Source organism: Brienomyrus brachyistius, chromosome 6 (assembly GCF_023856365.1).
Source record: "Brienomyrus brachyistius isolate T26 chromosome 6, BBRACH_0.4, whole genome shotgun sequence".
NCBI lineage: Eukaryota > Metazoa > Chordata > Actinopteri > Osteoglossiformes > Mormyridae > Brienomyrus > Brienomyrus brachyistius.
Genome location: NC_064538.1, coordinates 21,937,578 through 21,956,062, shown reverse-complemented (window position 1 = coordinate 21,956,062; position 18,485 = coordinate 21,937,578). Strand labels below are relative to the sequence as shown.

At 41.0% G+C, this 18,485-nt stretch overlaps 2 protein-coding genes across 5 annotated transcripts; one reads left to right on the top strand and one right to left on the bottom strand.

The window, feature by feature from the left end:
- Window positions 1-499: 499 nt before the first annotated feature.
- LOC125744642 (caspase-9-like) lies at window positions 500-7,862 on the bottom strand. Its single transcript, XM_049016676.1, has 8 exons — window positions 7,547-7,862; window positions 5,289-5,350; window positions 4,779-4,955; window positions 4,131-4,220; window positions 3,851-3,998; window positions 2,916-3,089; window positions 1,789-1,898; window positions 500-1,488 (listed from the first exon to the last, which is right to left on the bottom strand). Exons 1-8 carry the CDS (start codon window positions 7,587-7,589, stop codon window positions 1,309-1,311), a joined length of 984 nt encoding a protein of 327 aa, XP_048872633.1. The 5' UTR covers window positions 7,590-7,862; the 3' UTR covers window positions 500-1,308.
- A 1,893-nt stretch (window positions 7,863-9,755) lies between these two features.
- On the top strand, window positions 9,756-18,448 carry dnajc16 (DnaJ (Hsp40) homolog, subfamily C, member 16). 4 transcript variants are annotated; one of them, XR_007398423.1, is made up of 16 exons: window positions 9,762-9,897; window positions 10,438-10,620; window positions 11,084-11,150; window positions 11,271-11,601; window positions 11,709-11,893; window positions 12,097-12,201; window positions 12,303-12,461; window positions 12,555-12,685; window positions 12,955-13,132; window positions 13,645-13,827; window positions 14,928-15,004; window positions 15,151-15,231; window positions 15,317-15,406; window positions 15,689-15,859; window positions 16,073-16,253; window positions 16,576-16,715. XR_007398423.1 is itself a non-coding variant. In XM_049016434.1 (15 exons), the coding sequence occupies exons 1-15, from the start codon at window positions 9,869-9,871 to the stop codon at window positions 17,021-17,023; spliced, it is 2,418 nt and encodes an 805-aa protein (XP_048872391.1). In that variant the 5' UTR covers window positions 9,756-9,868; the 3' UTR covers window positions 17,024-18,448. The 4 variants fall into 4 exon arrangements, 3 of the variants coding, with proteins under 3 accessions (XP_048872391.1, XP_048872392.1, XP_048872393.1); XM_049016434.1 differs by lacking the exon at window positions 16,073-16,253 and having other exon boundaries at window positions 9,756-9,897; window positions 16,576-18,448; XM_049016435.1 differs by lacking the exon at window positions 16,073-16,253 and having other exon boundaries at window positions 9,770-9,918; window positions 16,576-18,448.
- The last annotated feature ends 37 nt before the right edge of the window (window positions 18,449-18,485 follow it).

Here is an 18,485-nt window from a genome sequence, read left to right as displayed (position 1 = left end):
GCAGACTGCAATTATGGGATACAATATGTTGGTGAAGGATGGGGTTACCACTGCGTGTGTGTTAAACCCTACAGATCAGAACGTTATAGTGAGAGAGGGAATGCACATGGGGGAGATCATCTCTGTGGATGAATCTGAGCTTGTGTTGCTTCCACAGGTCCTAGTTGAGTCAGTCCCCACCATTTCATCCACTGATGTGCCTCGTGTAGCTGAAGTCTCCAGCTAGTCAGCAGCAGGAGGTGCAATTAGTTGCTTTGTTGACAGAACACAAGGAGATATTTGGCACATAGAAAGGGGTGACTGGCAAATGCACATTTATCAGGCATCGCATAAAAACCTGTTCACCTCGATCACATTACAGAGCTTCTATATTATTATTTTATTATCTTCTTAAATATAGTGGAAGCTCCGTCTATTTCATCTAGCAGCCGGCTACAGATGTTTACAGATGTCACACTTAATTCATCGTTTCGTCAAATGTCATCAAAATTAAAAATGATGATGCAAAAACTTTTTTTTTTATTAAAATGGAAAGACCTTGCTAATACACATAAACAGTCCAATTTGAAAAACCATAAATATGTGTCCATGGAAAAGGACATACAGGGGTGTGGCCAATTCAATTAAAATCCCAATTTTTAAATGGAATGGGGAGCAATTAATTCTGAATTTTCCCAAACCCTGTTGTGCATCAGTGTTGTAAACAATAAATGTAGTATCTGTGTAATGTCTGCCATGGAGTATGTGTACAGTATTTTGACAGCATCCAACCCCGAGTGTGAATGTAAAATGATTCCCTTTGTTGTGTCACTGCTTACTCACACTGGCAGTGACCTGTCACTAAAGGCAGAACTTCATTTTGTAATCTCCTTTTTATAAACATGACCCACAAACTGCCATGATATGTCTGAATTGGCGGCCATATTTGTTACGTTATAATTTGTCTCAACACAGCATTTTTCTTTTGAAACTTGCTTTTACAGTGAGCAGCTTCATCGAATCAGTTACATGTTCACATTGCCAGCCAAAGTGAAATTTTTGTGTCACAGTTTCAGGGGAGGGGACAGGTGCTTGGGGGGAGCACCAGGATAAATAAAATGCAATTTAGTACTACATCTTGAAGATACAATTATTGGTAAAAGTCACATATTCCACCATGAAATATTCATAATTAATAAATAATCAGTGAAGCAAAATAATTAGGTACATCATAAATGACCCACACACTGAAGAGCACGTAGGAAACAAATAAAGATCTAGAAATTTGAGTCCAATGTGTAGGTGCAGTAATATGGAATCCTGGTTGTATCAATCCTGTATTGAGGAAACGGTGTTGTTAAAACATTCTGGAATGTTCCATGGAGTGTCTCCCTGGGGAGAACTTTGGAAGTGGAGATGCTTTCTTAAAGACGATAAGAAGAAGGGCATCTGTTTGTAGGTTGTAGATTGTTTGTCTTTAACATAATTCTGTGCAACCTTGTTGTTGACCTGGACACACAAATGAGAAAGTGAATGTATTTAGTACAGAGACCATAATAGTAGCAACTATGCAATGAGCTATCATGGTATATGAAACCGTCAACCTGACAAATACAGCAATGTGTCACTAAGCTTTAAGCACTTTAAGCAGAAGATTTTTTTTACTATTCATCCATATTCCAACTACTTGGTGTAAGTTCAGGGTGGGGGTAAGATCGATCGATGCTAGGAGCAGGAATTGAGTGATAATGCCAAAAGAGAGTTTGGCTAAGACAGATCCATAGTTAGTCGTTCCTGAGAGACACCCACCATCGTCAGCATGGTAACCAGATCACATGTTGCTGCATGCTCTGCCAAGATCTGGTCCAGGGTCTCCACGTACCAGGTGCCAGTCTCCTTGTCCCTCCATGAGACATACCCTGCAGTAGCAGCCAGTGTTGTGCAAGTTCACACTCAACAAGAACTATCTCGGAGTTCACTTCGCACAGATTAAAATTAAGTAACTCACGTTGAGAGTTCACAATTTTGAATTTTTAACTACTGTAAGTTCACAGTCCCAAAAATGAACTAGCTCACATTCATGTCTTCTGTTATTTTTTTCATGAGCTCTGAATCCAAAGTGAAGTTTTTGATCAGTAATAAAAACATCACTAGCATCACCTACCTTTAGAAAGCTCTTGGGAGTCTCCTTTATCAATATAAATTACTGGCATCACAAGCAGTGCAATGGATCACATAAATACTGATCAACACAAGGGAAGCGCAAGAAAATTAAGATCATAATGTAATAATTTTCCAAGCCTCGATTCTGAGTCATTTTACTAAGATATCATATTTCATATCGCAATATGAAAGGGAATATTTTTCCTATTATTGCTACCTCTGCTGTGTGAGCGTCGTTCAGTCTTTCCTGAAGGAACGATGCTCATGTTCACCTTTATTTGTTGGAAACTGATTAGTTTAGTTCACTGTTCACCAAAAATATGAGCACGTTCAATTAGCGCAGTGGTTCTCAAAGTTGGTCCTCGGGCCCCACTACCCTGCTTGTTTTCCTGCTATCCCTGCCCCACACACAAGTCCCAGCTGTCTTTCAGCTTCTGATTGACTGAACACACCTGATCCAGGTAATCAGCAGTGTGTGGGGCAGGGATAGCTGGAAAACAAGCAGGGCAGTGGGGCCCGAGGACCGACTTTGAGATCCACTGAGTTAGCGCATTCATGCACAACACTGATGACAGCCAATATCGAGAGACATTTGCATTGCATTTTCCTATGTTGCTGACCAATACTCCATATAATTTTGCTGATATCTTCAAACTGTAGTACTAGCTGCCCAAATTAAGAATTTCTGTATTTCATAATACACTAAACACTGGTTGCTTCTTAAACCACTGAGCGGGTTAGGGTTAGGGATATGACTCCTTAGACACTCATACCTGGGTAAGTAGAGTATGACACCAGGATGTCACTGGGTACTGGCAGTGTTGTGTAAGCATTGAACTTGTCTGGCTTGTCAGTTAGTGTGTCACTCCAGGAAACAGGGACAGCATCCCTACTGCAGCGGTCGCTGGCCTCTTGAATGGGCACTTCATATCCTTTGTCCATTTCATCTTGAGAAGAATATAGGCAAATTTTCTATGTATAGTGCTCTCAAAAATATTTCATGTAACATTTTTGTGATTTTACCTAAAGCTTGGTTAAAGTTTGATCAATGAAAGCAATACATTTTGATACTTTACCTAAAAACACGCTATATATAATTATCTCTGTGTACTGCTCTGAAGTTATATTATAAACCAATACTCCACTATTCCAAGAAGGCAAACTAATAATTCACCGATGGACAACAAATGTGTTCATTATTATGCTTTCCTGTAGGAAAGGACTGCAAATAAGAGATGTTAATAGAGCCGAGTGAACTGATGAATTGTTTCGGAATATAAAAATGCTGAGTAACTGCACGTAATGTATAATGGGGAATGGCAGAGAGGTGGCAGGAAATCTCTGGCTAGACGAAGTAATCATCATGGACAGCATACTTAATTGTGCAAAAAACAATTCCAAAACTCTAGCTGAATCCATTAAATGGTGTTGGACCTCAGCGGATTTTGCTATGTGGGCCCCCAAGATGGGTTTTGGGGCCCCTGCCAAGCACTGCCCCCCTGAATCTGCCAGGTTATCTATGAGCCTCCTACTCCCTTGGCTGCCATTGAATGAGATTCAATGAGGGAAGAGTAGCTTAGTCCAAGCTTTAATTAAATTCCAACACCTCTTTTACAATACAGCCTTACACCCCCCTCCCCCATTATAATGACTATATTCCTTTAGCAACACAGAAGCACAGGGTGCCACCTGATCTGGCTCAGCTTACCTCCACCGCAGGCCTGGATGAAGAAGAGCTTGGGCTTGCCCTGGAGAGATGGACAGTGCTCCCCATTGAGGTAACTGGTAATGTCCTCAACTGGAACTATAGCTCCGTTAACTCCATGCACAGCACCCGGGATGAGGTTCTTAGTTGCCTGAAAGCACAAAACAGAGAGATGAGATGCCTAAGAAGGCTAAAAGAAACAGAGAAGGCCGCTGTTGCCTTGTTCATTCCACAAATGCCAAACTAATATTAAGTATTTTCTGGGGATAAGCATTGACTTTACCTTACAGCCATGAGACAGAATGACCGCAATGCAGCAGTCATATTTAGAATGGTCCTTCTTAGAAAGGGCTGACAACTGCTGAATTATTTGCTAAAAAAAAAAGATACCATATAAACATTTACATTAAAACTGTAATATATTCCATGAAATTAAGCTGAGCATCATTATTTAATGATGAGATAGCACTGCTGCCGTTCACAGCCAAGGGCCGAGAATTTGCATCCTGCCTCCGCTTTGCATGACCTCCCTGAGTCTTCCGTTCAAAAACATGCAGTTAGGCTAAATGGCATCTTGAAATTGGAGTATGATTGTGTGAATCTTTGCATATTTGTGCCCTGGGATGGACTGGCATCCCATTCTATATCGCTTGGGATAGGCTCTGGGGCCCCATGTGACCCTGAACAGGATAACCAGTCAGAGGACCAATGGATAAAACGTAATAAAAGAATAAAATGGAATGTTTATGTGTATATTCTTTCCTTTTCATGTTGCGCTACTGTACTTCACAGTGTTTATCATGAAATCCATGGTAAACCACCCAAAATACTAATTAATATCAGATGCAATAGCACCCCTTGTGGTACATGCTGGGTAAATCAGTCAATGGGGTAATGCTTTACCACACACAGTAATGGCAGACCAACTAACCTCATGAGTCAGGTTCTGCTGAACATCAACAATGAAATTCAAGGACTTGAATCTCTTTTCAAGTTTATCACAATCTATGTTGGAACCGCTGCGACTTTTCAAGCCAGACTCAGGTAAGAACTTCACGTTATTTATGATCAAACAGAGACCACACGGGCTGGCATCCATCTTGTAACTCTGAAGGATGGGAAAGAAACACTGCATTTAAGGCAAGTTTTAGACCTCAGCTACTGTAACATCCCCCCTCATCTGTCTTATAATATAACTAAATAACAGGAGAGGATTAAACATAAAACACCTTTGTGTGTCTGAAAGTATTTGCCCATAGAATAAAGGAAAACATCCAAGTGTGAGGGTGGCATTGGGATGCAGGCCGGCAAAATCGCAATATCAAACCTCAGGATGGATGATGGGTAGGATTTGGACAGGTTATGACAGTAGATGAATAACCAGGATCTAAATTTAAACAAGTCTATGAAAGCAGATATAGATTAAAAGTTATGCAGTTACCTGAAGTGGGTTCTGTTTATTGAGTTGGCTGTTCTGGGATCCTCTCTGAACCTCCTGCAACCCTGAAAAAGACAAGTTGTTTAAGAAAATGGATGGAGTCCTGTTCTATATTGATTAGTTTTGAGTCTTCAGAATCTAAAACAAATCATATTGTTAGTCATTCGGTTTGTGTTGAGAATAATTAATAGTTAAACCTATTGTCAGATGGCTCAATAAAGATAAACCTCTATGACAAATCCATCCAACCATGCAAGACAGGGAACAACCAAAGATGGGGCACCAACCCATTGCAGGGCACTGCACCTTTCACCACATATTATTTTCAGTTTGTCATATTCAGTTCAGATCCAGCTGAATGTATTAGAAATTTGCAAGTACTTTCCATGTACAGAGGATTTCCAAAGAACTCCAGTTTCTCCTCATAGTTCAAACAGGTCAGACAGCAAAATTCCAAAACAACCTGTTGATCTTTTTGTTCGTTTTCAGATGATACTGCCAAAGAATAAATGTCTGGCTTCCTTATCACATGTTACAGTATTGGGAACCAAAACTCATTCAGTAGTCATGTAATCCAGAGAGGGGAAGGGTTAGTCTTTTTAGGAGATGAACTCATAGACTGGGGGGGCTAGAATGTTCAGCGGTATAACTGCAGAAAAAGCTGCTATAAGCTTCATCGTTCTGGATTTCAGGCTGCAGAAGCTCATAGCAGATGACCCTCTGGATGCAGAAGTCATTATAGACATCTAGCACAGAAAGTAGAGTGATACTAGGAATCTTCTCTGCTGTTTTACTGCCCCTGTTGTAAAGTACGCTTAAAGCCTCAGTGGTACTCATCATGCTGCAGGGAACAGACACCGCCAACAACACCAGCAAGTTTGCGTGGTAAACAGAAGGACTAAAACAGTCACAGTGGATTAAAATAGTCATACACCAGAAGGGTACTGCAAAATGCAGAAGCAGAAATCTCAACGTAAAGTAAAAAATAAGTTACGCCTAAATCAGTGCTGCATGTGTCAAAAAAACAGATAAGCTAAGCTAAGACGAGACAAGACAAGATAGGATGGAGTAGATCCTGTCAAAGTTCAAGAGGTCAGCCCCAATGCAGCTTCCATACTACACAGTTGAGCCAGGTCCAAAATGCTTTATATAATACTGAGGTAGAAGCTTGTCAGGAGATGTTACAGAAGACGAGTCTCAATTTCCTGAGGAAATGTGGATGCTGTTAGGCTTTCTCCTTCAGGTGGGTGCTGCTAAGAGACCATTTGAGATCATTCGTTATATAGACTCCCAAGAACTTTCCACATGCTCTACTTCCTCAACATGAACTTGGAGTGAGCTGTGGACTTTCTCTTTTACTTTCCTGTGGTCTATCACAATCTCCGTAGTCTTGCTTGTGTTAGGATTAGATCGTCGCTGGTGCAACACTCAGTTAGGAGACCCTCATCCGTCCTGTAGTCTCTTTGTTGTCCACAATCAGGCTGACAACCATAGTGTCATCTGCAAATATGGCAATTTTTTTTTTTTTGGGGGGGGGGGAAGGTATAACCATCAGTGAATGAAGTAAAGAGTGATGGGCTCAGCAGACAGCCCTGTGGTGACCCTGTGTTCAGGATCAGGATAGATATAAAAGCATTTCACACCACTATATCCACCAATAGACTCTCCCCCCCCTCCCGCCCCCACAGTAAAAAAAATTTAATTAATATGGTAATATTTTACAATACAGTTCCTTAGTAATTTAATAGTAATTCGGTTCCTGCCAGGGTTGTTACAGTATAGTTTTCAAATTAGCTTTTAGTTTTCCCATTTAGTTTTTTTTTAGTGTTGGTTCAGTTTCAGTTTATTTTAAGAGTGTACAAATTGTTTTAGTTTTGTTTTTACTTTATGAGAAGTTCTAGTTTTGGTTTAGTTTTCATTTACTTTCTGCATTGGTTTCCAGTATGATGTTTTGATTCCTCACTAGCAGTAGTTTCTAAAAACAAAAGCCTGACAACCACTGAAAATGTACTTATAATACCTGGAAAGATTATCTGTGTATGTGTTAGCCTTCAATAAAATAAAACATATAGGCCTACTGTAAATTACAATATTTTTATCCTCTGAGCCATCTGACAATAAAAAAGAAAATTAGCCAAGTTACAGTGTTTCGTTTAATATTACCGGTATCCCGACTTTCATCAGATGTGTATGATCAGAATATCCTGATCACACACAAACGTAGCACGCTTAACATCAACAAGGACGGGATTAAGTTTTACCTGAATCACTGTAGTCACTTCTGGTCCTTTTCGAATCTTCCATGTCTGTAAATATTACAAGTCTACTGAGTAAAAATTCAACAGCGAATTACTTTTTTTTCATCGAACAGGTAGTTCGTTTGGTAATAGAAACTGTCCGAATTGTCATCACAGTATCATATATGTACTGTAAAGGCACGCCTCTTTGTGTGAGACAGAAATAGAATTTACCCACTAAAAATAGAGCTTGTATTGGGACTTTCCCACGCACATGTATGAGAACCTACAATGATGAATATCTCAGTAGACAGAAATATAATGAAATACCTAAGAATGACCAGGCACAGATTTAAACGAGTCGATTTATGTCTTGCTGGGCATTGGGCAAGTTAAATGAATGACTTCATGTCCCGTGGTAATTTACGATACATGTCTAACCTGCTCTGAAGACAGATCACGTCAAGGGATTCTCAATGAATGGGCAAACCACTGGAAAAATGCATTACGTCAGGGAATATACGAACTTGTCTTCTCTGATTGGTCCAAGCAATGTTACTAATCCGTGAACCTAAACATAAAGTGCCTCGGAGCTATGGCCTGTATCACGAAGCAGCATTTCTTACGCGTGTAACAATATGACATTATGTTTTTCATAGGCCCGTCGTCCAGGGCATAAAAAGCATTATTTTAATTTCATTTTATTATTATTGTATGTAATATTATTAATGTTTGGGGACTATGGTAGTAAAAAAGTAGTCACGTTATATATAATTGTTATTCTTATGTTATGATCGGAGCTGTGCAGTTATTCTAAATTAGGAGTTAGGAGTGTTTTTGGGAAGTTAGGAAGCGTGTGTAATGCACTTTTACTGTTTTAAGTTAGGATATGAACAATGACTTAAGAACTGTTCATCTCTAATGGCTTTTTCCTACATTGGTTTTGACTGTAGTTACCTTGGTTACCAGTTAAGACTGGATTCGCAAGTTAGGAAGTTTCAATTATACAGCACCAGGACGGAACAGACCAAATGCGGTTATAAATGTGAATTCAATCGACTAGGCGAGATCGATTTATTGTAACTTAATTTACAATAGCAATTTTAATTATTATAATTTAAATAATGATTGAAATAACATTTGTTTATTGTGTATTGTCACCAAAGCACCCTCCATACTGTAAATATGCTATTCAGAAAAAAAGGATAAAAAAAAGTGCAATACATATGGAATTGGCAGAAAATATCGGTATAATATCGAATCGGGAGGCCAGATTACATTTGTCTCTGTGTTTGTACTTCTAGTTTTGTATATAATGACTTGGACTTGAGCACAGAACAACGTACTGGACTTGGAATCGAGCACCCATGGCTAGTGACTTGGGTGACTTGTGTACAACCCTACTTTGTGATACAAGAAACCCAGTTACTTCTAACGTCAAAGTCATCCAGCTAAGATATTATGCTTCATTGCCACCGTAAATCTGGGATTATTTGCTGAACCCGTTATCTGGAGTTTCCTAGAAAATTTCTAACTAGACAGCTAGCATGTAACGTCACTTTATTGTTCTCGTTTTGATGACCCTAGAAATCTTACAGAGCAAGATGCATATCTTTTTTTAATGCAGAATTAAATATGGCAGAAAATGCACCCATAAAACCTGGTAATGAAACAGCAAGTAGGTTTGGTTCATGGGTACATTTCACAAAAGCTACCATTAGCAATTTACATAGTAGGAACAGTTCACGTGTGCGGTTCTAACTATGTGAGTTCCCTAGTTAGTACGACAACAAGGTATTCCCCGGATAGCCTCTCCCATCAAATCCATACTGCTCCCACTCTCTGCACAATTTTTCTGTCATTCTAAAATAATGTTTATTAAAAGTCCAGCTTCGTCTAACTTGTCCGAATGTAATCAGGTTCACTGACCAGCTCATGGATTTTTATTTATAGAGTCTGCCAAGCACTGGGTGGGGTGGGGGGGGGGGGGTGAGGGGATTCCCCATCACAAATTTTGCTGATTTGGTCCCCACAATTCTAATATTCTATTCTAATAATATTAACCTAATTCACACAAACACAGAAGACAAAGATAATCTACTCTATTCTTGGTGTGGGCAAAACGGTACTGCGCTATGTTTCAAACTTTGGCTATTTTCAGCCGCTACATCGCCCCATTCTATGTGTATATCATTTCCATAGCGAAGACACGTCGTGCGTCTTACGTCAACATTGACCGCCGGCGTAAGTTGACAGACCGGAAGCGCAAGTGCGATCGCTGAGGCGCAGCCTGGATGTAGCTGTCAATAGGATCACCGTGCTTAAAGCCATTGTGATTGGCGATGTATGAATCATAAAAGGTTATGTTATTTACGGTGCGTGAATTAATAGATATGGTGCGTTGATTTCGGACTACCGGATCTAGCGAAATGACTGCCGTGCGGTTTGATTTCGCGATACGTAGCTAAGAAAAACAGACAGGGCAGGTTACTGGGTGTAGTATTAGTGACCAGTTAGTACAAGTGGTCGATGAAACAGCAGATATGCAAATATTTATTGTGAGGATGGTTTGCTCATTTTTAATATATCCTACACGAGCAGGGCGTGTGAGTGTTTTGTTATATTAGTCAGACGTTTGCAGTTATAACACTTTCCCACATCGTTGTACGTCGACAAATTAGGATTTTTCTTTAATCGTTTTCACATATACATTATTGTATCTTAAGTCCATATATTACGGGCCTTTACCATCAAACATTTGCTGCTGTTGTTTGTGTAAGATCTATGTGCACTTAATTCATTCGTTATTTTACTGCTGTTTAACATACATCTAAAGACTACTGTGTCAGATAAAATGTTGTGCTTGCTAAAATTACCACTTTATCTGTTTTGCTTTTTGAAACGTGCTTTTGCAGTGAGAAGATGGACCGAATGAGTTACATATTCACATTACCCGCCATGGTGATATTTTGCCTGCTGCTTGTGTATTGTACTGTGGAAAGTGCGACAGAATTTGACCCATACAAAATTCTTGGGGTTGTTCGGAGCAGCAGCCAAGCTGAAATCAAAAAAGCATACAAGCAACTAGCTAAAGAATGGTGAGAATATTTTTCATTGTATACCTTTACGATGGCCGTGTGTTGTGAATCTGCCCTTGTAGTTCTTTAATAGAGAACGATGGTGATTCAGTCGATAGCATGGTTGACTTGCATTTACAACAGTTGGGGGTTCGAGTCTCACCTCTGCTATATGTGTGTGGACTTTGCATGTTCTCCCTGTATTGTGAGGTACTCCAGTTTCTCGTGTAGTCCAGAGACATTCAGTCAGCCTAACTGGCATCTCTAAGATGGCCATGTATGAGTTTGTGTGGTCCATGTGATGGACTGTCATTCCATCCAAGATGTACCCCGTCTAATAATTGTTAAAATATTTGGAGTTGGCTTTGCAATATTGCAGATTATTACCCAGTGTATGACCTGTATTTTTATATGCTACAAATCTCTTATTTGTCTGCTTGATTATCAGTAACTTCATTTGTGGTTTGTGGTTTTTCCTATGAAGGCATCCTGACAAGAACAAAAACCCAGAAGCTGAAGATATGTTCATTAAAATTACTAAATCTTATGAGGTAATAGTTAGACTTTCTAATACTCTTCAAGTTAGGAAAGCAAAATAATGTGTAGTACAGTGAGCTAGTCACTGCTGTGCACACAGTTGAGTGTATCTGTGCATCTTCTTAACTCCCCAGATCCTATCCCACGAGGAGAAGAGAGCAAATTATGACCGATACGGTCAGACGGACGATAACGCACAATATGGACAACCACAGCCGAGTTTCCGGCACTTCCATGACAGTTTCTACTTTGACGAGTCTTTTTTCCACTTCCCCTTTAATGGCAAGACTAACCGAGACTTTGCTGATAACAAATATTTGCTCAACTTCAATCAGTATATGAATGACGTCGTGCCGGACAGCTTCAGACGACCCTACCTGATCAAGATCACCTCTGATTGGTGCATTAGCTGCATCCACATCGAGCCTGTTTGGAAGGAAGCAGTGCAGGAGTTAGACACCCTGGGTATGGTATACGATAGCAGTATCATAACAGTAGCAGTCATGATAGTAGCACTCAGTGAGCTTCTATGCATTACGTAGCTATATACCTCTTGGGCTTGTCTGTTGCAGGTGTTGGGATTGGTGTCGTGGATGTTGGTTATGAGCGACGCCTGGCTAATCACCTTGGGGCTCACCGGACCCCCTCCATACTTGGAGTAATTAATGGCAAGGTGACCATCTTCCACTATGCTGTGGCACGGGAACATTTGAGGCAGTTCATAGAGGATCTGCTTCCACAAAGATTGGTTGAAAAGGTATGTGTTACATTATCGGCACACAAGTAATCTTTACTTAGAACATTATTGCTGGGGAAAATCTCCCGAACATTACTAATCTTTAGGTTATTTTTGGCTAATATATAGCTTGTGATGTACTTAGTTTCAAACACTGCTCAAGTTGTGTTGGTGAGAATTATGTCGTCTAGGTCTTTATTGTTTGGTTGTGAATCTCTGTTTAGGTCACAGACAGGAATTACGTAGAGTTCCTGAACAACTGGCATGAGTACAACAAGCCACATGTGCTGTTGTTTGACCAGGTTCCTGTGGTTCCTCTCTTGTACAAGGTACCCAGCAATCCAACATTGAACTTGCAGCTTGATCTACAATTGTTTTGTGTCGGCAATATTGCCGGTAATGTTCCAAAAAATTTTCTGATTTTCTGTAGCTGACTGCATTCGCCAACAAAGACTACATCCAGTTTGGGTATGTGGATCAAGGTTTGACTGAGACGGTGAACCTGCTGAGAAAGTTCAACATTAACACCTACGCCCCCACCATGTTGGCTTTCAAGGAGAACTCAGATAATCCAACTGATATTATTCAGGTGGATTTTCTTTTTAAATTTTTTGTAAAACTTTTTTTCCTCACAGTGCTGCGTTTCTTGCATTATTTACAAACTTTCTTTCGTTTATTTCAGTCAAAGGGGATGAAGAAGCAGATAATCGATGAGTTCATCTCAAACAACAAGTTCCTCCTTGTCCCACGCCTGGTGAATCAGAAGCTCTTTGATGAACTTTGTCCTGTAAAACAGTTTCATCGGCGCAGAAAGTAAGACCTTTTCGTTCATCTAAACCTTGTTTGTCACACATGACAAAATATATGAAGAAGATAAAATAAGATAAAATAAGTTTCAAGTTTTTGACCTTAAAGCCATGCTTCTCTGGAATTTTATGGTCTACCTTAATTATGTTCCAAATCTGTTTCTTTCATTCAGCCGAGAGATAATTGTGGTTATGATGTTCTGATGCTCTTCAGATTGAACTGAACACGGTAGAGCAACATTACCGTGACGGTTGCCTGTAACCTCCATCTGACAGGTACTGTGTCCTACTGATTACTGGAGAAGAAGAAGCCTTTGTCACAGGGAACAAGGCGTTCCTCTCATTTGCCTCCACCAACACCAAGGAGGTGCTGAGGTTCGCTTATGTCTACCAGAGGCAGCAGCAGCCATTGTGTGATGTTCTGCTAAAGGACAGAGACAACCCTCCACCTCAGGTCAGTGACCAGGAGCTGAGCAAACAAAATGCTTCGGCAATATTTGTTACACAAAATGTACGAAATTGTCAACATACATATATATTTATTGTTTTTTTCTCATTTCACTGTGGTTGGGCTCCATACTTGAAATCCATACTTTCTAGATAGGAATGAAACCCTATTGGTTTGTGGAATATTTATTTACCTTATCTGGATACTTTTCCGGAAGCTGTATATTGACCATGGTATTTGGAGGGCTTTTCTCTCTGAATGAGTTAATCACCCTTGGAGGGTGAGGGCTGAAGACTCTTATTGTGGGATGCCATGCAAAACATAGCAAATGTTTGAGGTAAATGTTGGTCATTCCTATTAATTTACTTAGCTTTGACTTTAATTGATTAAGAAGACATTTCATACTAAGTTCCCCATCCCCTGTCCTCCCCCCACTCATTTCTAACTGCTTGATTTTGCATGGCCTCCTTTGTGCACACACAAACTGACTACGATTGGGGTTGTGGGGGGGGGGCTAGGTGGTAATCCTGGAGCGCCGTAACGCAGCCGGAAAGGTTTTGTATAAGCCTGTAATGGGTGGTTGGAACGGCAGCGAGGACGACAAGTATCGGCTCCTGGAGCAGCTGGAGATGCTGCAGAAGGACCCCTCCATCCTCAACAACGATGCCATGTTACCGGAGCTCAACAACGAGTTTGCCTGTGTAAGTTCCTTACCCGCCGATGGCTGCATAGGAGATTCATCTACGGTGGGGTGTGAGGTGGTGTGAGAGATGGATCAGTGTGCTCCAGCGCCCCGTAACGCGTGGTTTCGTATCACAGCAGTCCTGTTCTGAAGTGGCTTGGGTTTGTTATGGATTATTGTTCATCTGTCTGTGTGTGTGTGTGTGTGGATTTAGGTTCATATTACATTGTGGGGACCAAATATCCCCCATAATATGATAAAAACTTATTTTGACGTTGTGAGGACCACTTTTCAGGTCCCCACAAAGATCTGTGAATGCAATCATAGAACTAAAACTGCCAAAAGTGTCATATTTTTAGTGATTAACATGATTAAGGTTAGCACTGGGTAGAGGTTAAGGTCGTCATGTTGGGATTAGAGCGCACCCAATAGAAATGACTGGAGAGTCCCCATAAAGATATACAAACCTGTGTGTGTGTGTGTATGTGTGTACGTGCATCTATATATTTTTATAAACATCCGTATAATATAGCTGACTGTTTTTACTAGAGCAGTTAAGGTGAAGTGTGTTTCGGAGATGAGTAAAAGGGCGTGTTCCTGTCCCACTACCTTCCTACTGGGGCTTGATCCTGGCTTGTTACGCTTGGTCCTCCAGCCCATTTGCTTTTTTCAACATGGAGATGCAGCTACTCGGAAAAACACGTCACACATTTTCTGGGACAGACATTGCAGATGCCACTCATCCCTCCCCCCCAATCACTGGCTAGGGATGTGTTCAGCATCTGCTTCTACAGAACAGTAGTTGGTATAATACCCAAGATATTTCCCTGTCGTAATAATAGTGTCTGGGTCCATTCTGAGTAATTGATGGTAATTAAATAGATGTCACATTCCTACATGATAAAATGGATTTATGTGGGGAGTTTCTAGGGCAGAAGAATATTGACCTGTATGCATTTTTTTTCTAACGTGACAAAAACGTGACACAAGATATTGCACATGATATTGTGGGTATGTTTAAACATGTATTAGGCCATTTGTAAATGTATTAGGTATATAAGTATTAGGACTTTTAGTGGGTAATGCTAACGAAGCTAACACATTGGCTTTAAATTCCAGATGTTTCTGATACAGTGGATTTATACAGCCTATGACTACCTCTGTCAGATTGCTGATGATCTCCTTCACAATAATTGGTAAGATTTTTACTTGAATTTATTCATAATTCAATAATTCACAATTTCTCCTACCCATTTTTATCGATGTAGTAATAATGTTATGTACCTGGGCAGTGTCCCCTTTGCACCTGGAATTTCTTAACCAGCGTGTCTTTGCTTTGCAGGCGAGAGATGATGCCCCTCTTGTCCTTGATATTCTCTGCATTGTTCATCTTATTTGGCACAGTCGTCATCCAAGCTTTCAGGTGAGTTCTTGGACTTTTCCTGCTTCCACATGTTGCTTGTCCAGCTCATTTATTTTGCCGTTCCCTCATCCACCGCTGCTTTCAGTGACTCCAGCGAAGACAAGCAGTCAAAACCGAAGGCGAAAGATTCAGCCAAGTCCGAAGATGGATCGCCAGGAAGCGCTAGCACTTCCAGGCAAGGGAACGATGTGAACGAGTCTCGCTGTTAAACTCACATTTTGGAAAATGAAATCAGTCTGTATTTTTTTGGTAGCATGTTTTCTTCAGGAATTCTTACCAATAGCTTCAAATTCCACTTCCATCTGTTAATGAGCTGTGAATAATCATGCTGATGGTTAATGTGCGATCCTTTACCATCCTGCAAGATCTCCGCACGTTCTGAAATGTTGATGTAAAGGATAGAGTTCTAAATTCCTGTGAATTTAACCACATGATGATGGCCCTTGTCCTACTGTAGTCGCCCTCCAAAGAAGAATTTTGTGGAGGTGACTGAGTTGACTGACATCACCTACACCAGCAATCTGGTGAAGCTGAGACCAGGGCACATCAACGTGGTCCTGGTGCTCACCAATGCCTCCAAGAACATCCTGCTCAGCAAGTTTGCCAAAGAGGTGTACTCCTTTACTGGGTGAGTGGCCAGATCGGCTGTGGTGGTGAAGCAGTTTCAACAGCGCGATATGTGGTATTTTTGTCATATTTTTTTGCCAAATTATTTAATTTATTATGACTCGCTGTATAAATCAGCTTTAGCGTTAGGCATTTATTATGTACAGACGCTCTTCTACTTACGAAAGAGATGAACTTGAAATGTTCGTAAGTCGTTATTCAACGTCATGTTAAGGCTATACGCAAGTACAAAGAACTAGGATGCTGGGAGAACGCACGCTACGCTGCTGCGCGGCGGGAGTAGCGGCCAGAAGTCGTACTAAGCGGAAAAAAAACTGATTGTGTGGACAGGAAACGGGAGCCCAGTGAACACAGTCTGGACTTGCAGTCCTCTTCATTCGAATGTCTGAAAGTTCGTAAGTAGAGGAGCGTCTGTATATTGTTGCTTTTAAAATATGACCCTTCTAAGGGCCTGTTAGCGGTCCTGGAAGTTGATTATAAACAAAAATAAATCATAAGATATTATTTCGAAATATAAAAGTCTGAAATTGGTTAAGTTTCTGATAATGCCACTAATAAAATATATTTATAATATTTAAACATCTCAAAGCATGCGGATGTTGGTCTCCATGCCTCCGTAAGGCAAGCAAACTAAATTAGGCAAATACAGAAGATACTACCTGTTTGAGCTGTGGTACTGTATGGCCAGTGGTGAATGAACGAATTCTGTCCTCACAGGAGCCTGACACTCCACTTCTCCTTCCTGAATGTGGACAAGCACAGCGAATGGATGGACGCACTTCTGGAATTTGCCCAGGACGCCATGCGCGCCGATAATGACGAGGACGATTCCAGCCACAAGGCGGACTATACCGGATATGTCTTGGCCCTCAATGGCCACAAAAAGTACTTCTGCCTCTTCAAACCCGTCTATACGGGTGAGGACCTGGACAGCAAGTCCGCCGAGGAGGCGCCTGCTGCTACTGCAGGGAGGAGCAGGTCCGGGTCACGAGAGGAGCAGGCTGCCCGCAAGACCGTCCCTCGGTCCCGATCCACCTCCACCCTCCAGATCCACCACAAACTGGACCGGCTTGGCCTGTGGATGGAGCGGCTAATGGAGGGAACCCTGCCCAGGTACTACATCCCTGCTTGGCCTGGCCTGGAGAAGATAACAGCCAACAAATAGAGTGACATTATGGCTGGCTGTGCTTGTGTTAGGCCCACAGATAAAGATCGCTGTGTCTGGGAGCACTGGCATTTTTTTGAGGAAGTCAGATGCCCCTTGTCTAGCTTTTGTAGGGATGCACTATAACGTGCTGGTCAAAGACACAGGCAGTAACAGCGATATTGACCATCGCAGCAGCACTAGCTGCCAGTGAAATCTGATGGACCGATCCATCTGCCCACAGCACCTCCATTCATGTTAAGTTTTCGGTCCCCGTGTTGGGATCGCTTTGGAGCAACCCATCGTGCTTTTGCTGCTTTTTAGAGTCCCTGCCTTGCTCTAATGTTTCCCCGCTGCACGCTATGTCCTTCCTTAGCCCATCCACACATTTACAAAGCACTGGAATCACTGTGAGTTCCCTTATTAGTTCCTTGGATTTGACAGCTCTGCCCCCGAGTGGTAACTCCATACCGCAACTCGGTCTGTTTTACTTGAATGACAGATCCCATGCAGTTGGTTCTGCTTAAAACATGCCATCTTGCGTGTGTTTGCTGCTTCTTCGGTATGATTTGGTGCTCATCTTTTTCATTTCAAAATGTTTTTCTGAAAAAAAATTACGTGTGGGCTTTTGTCATTTAATTTAACTGCACGAGCTTGCATCATGGTAGCCCATCTCCTAGCGACCAATTCTCTATATTTCTGCTTATTGAACTAACTTATTTGAGAGGCGCCTTCCGGCCAGCGGCGTTAAGTAGCATCGATGTCTCTTATGACCCACCCAGTAGAAATGGTTCTTTGAAATAAGATTACTTGCATTTAAAATATTAATTTATACCTTTTATGTCTACTGAGTTGAAACACACTATAACCACTAATGTACTATTGTTAATTCTCCTAGTGTATGATTTGTATATACTGTAACCAAGGTAACGAAATGTTGTCTGCTGTAAATCTGTTCCAAAATATCATCAACTGTACTTGGCTGATTCAGCAGCTCCTACTTCAGAGCAGCATGTACTTGTTACACACTAGCCAGGTGGAAACGGGCTTAAATTCAGGCTTGTGCTGAAGCCGTGGAACAGATTCCTACATCAGGATCATGATCCATTTCTGTTAAGTTTTACCCCGACTCTGCTTGAGCTGCATTGGCTGGGCACTTTCGCAGGATTTGGAGTGTTGAGTTTACATGGGATTATTTGGCAGGAGAGCATTGGGTGCAGGGTAAATCTCTTACGCTGTGCCTGCTTCTCCCAATACCCTGAACGGTAGCATAAATTTGCGCTACTCCTCACTGGAGAATCTGATTTTAAACAAGCAATCCCCTCTCTTTTCAACAATAAAAATTTATATTTGTGTGTTCTGAAAAGTTGTGAATAATGTATATACAGACTGAAGTAGTTTTATTTCATATGTTATGTAATTATAATAAAGGTGAATTTTAAGGTGTATTATTTATTTTGACAACTTTTAAGGTAAATGCCAA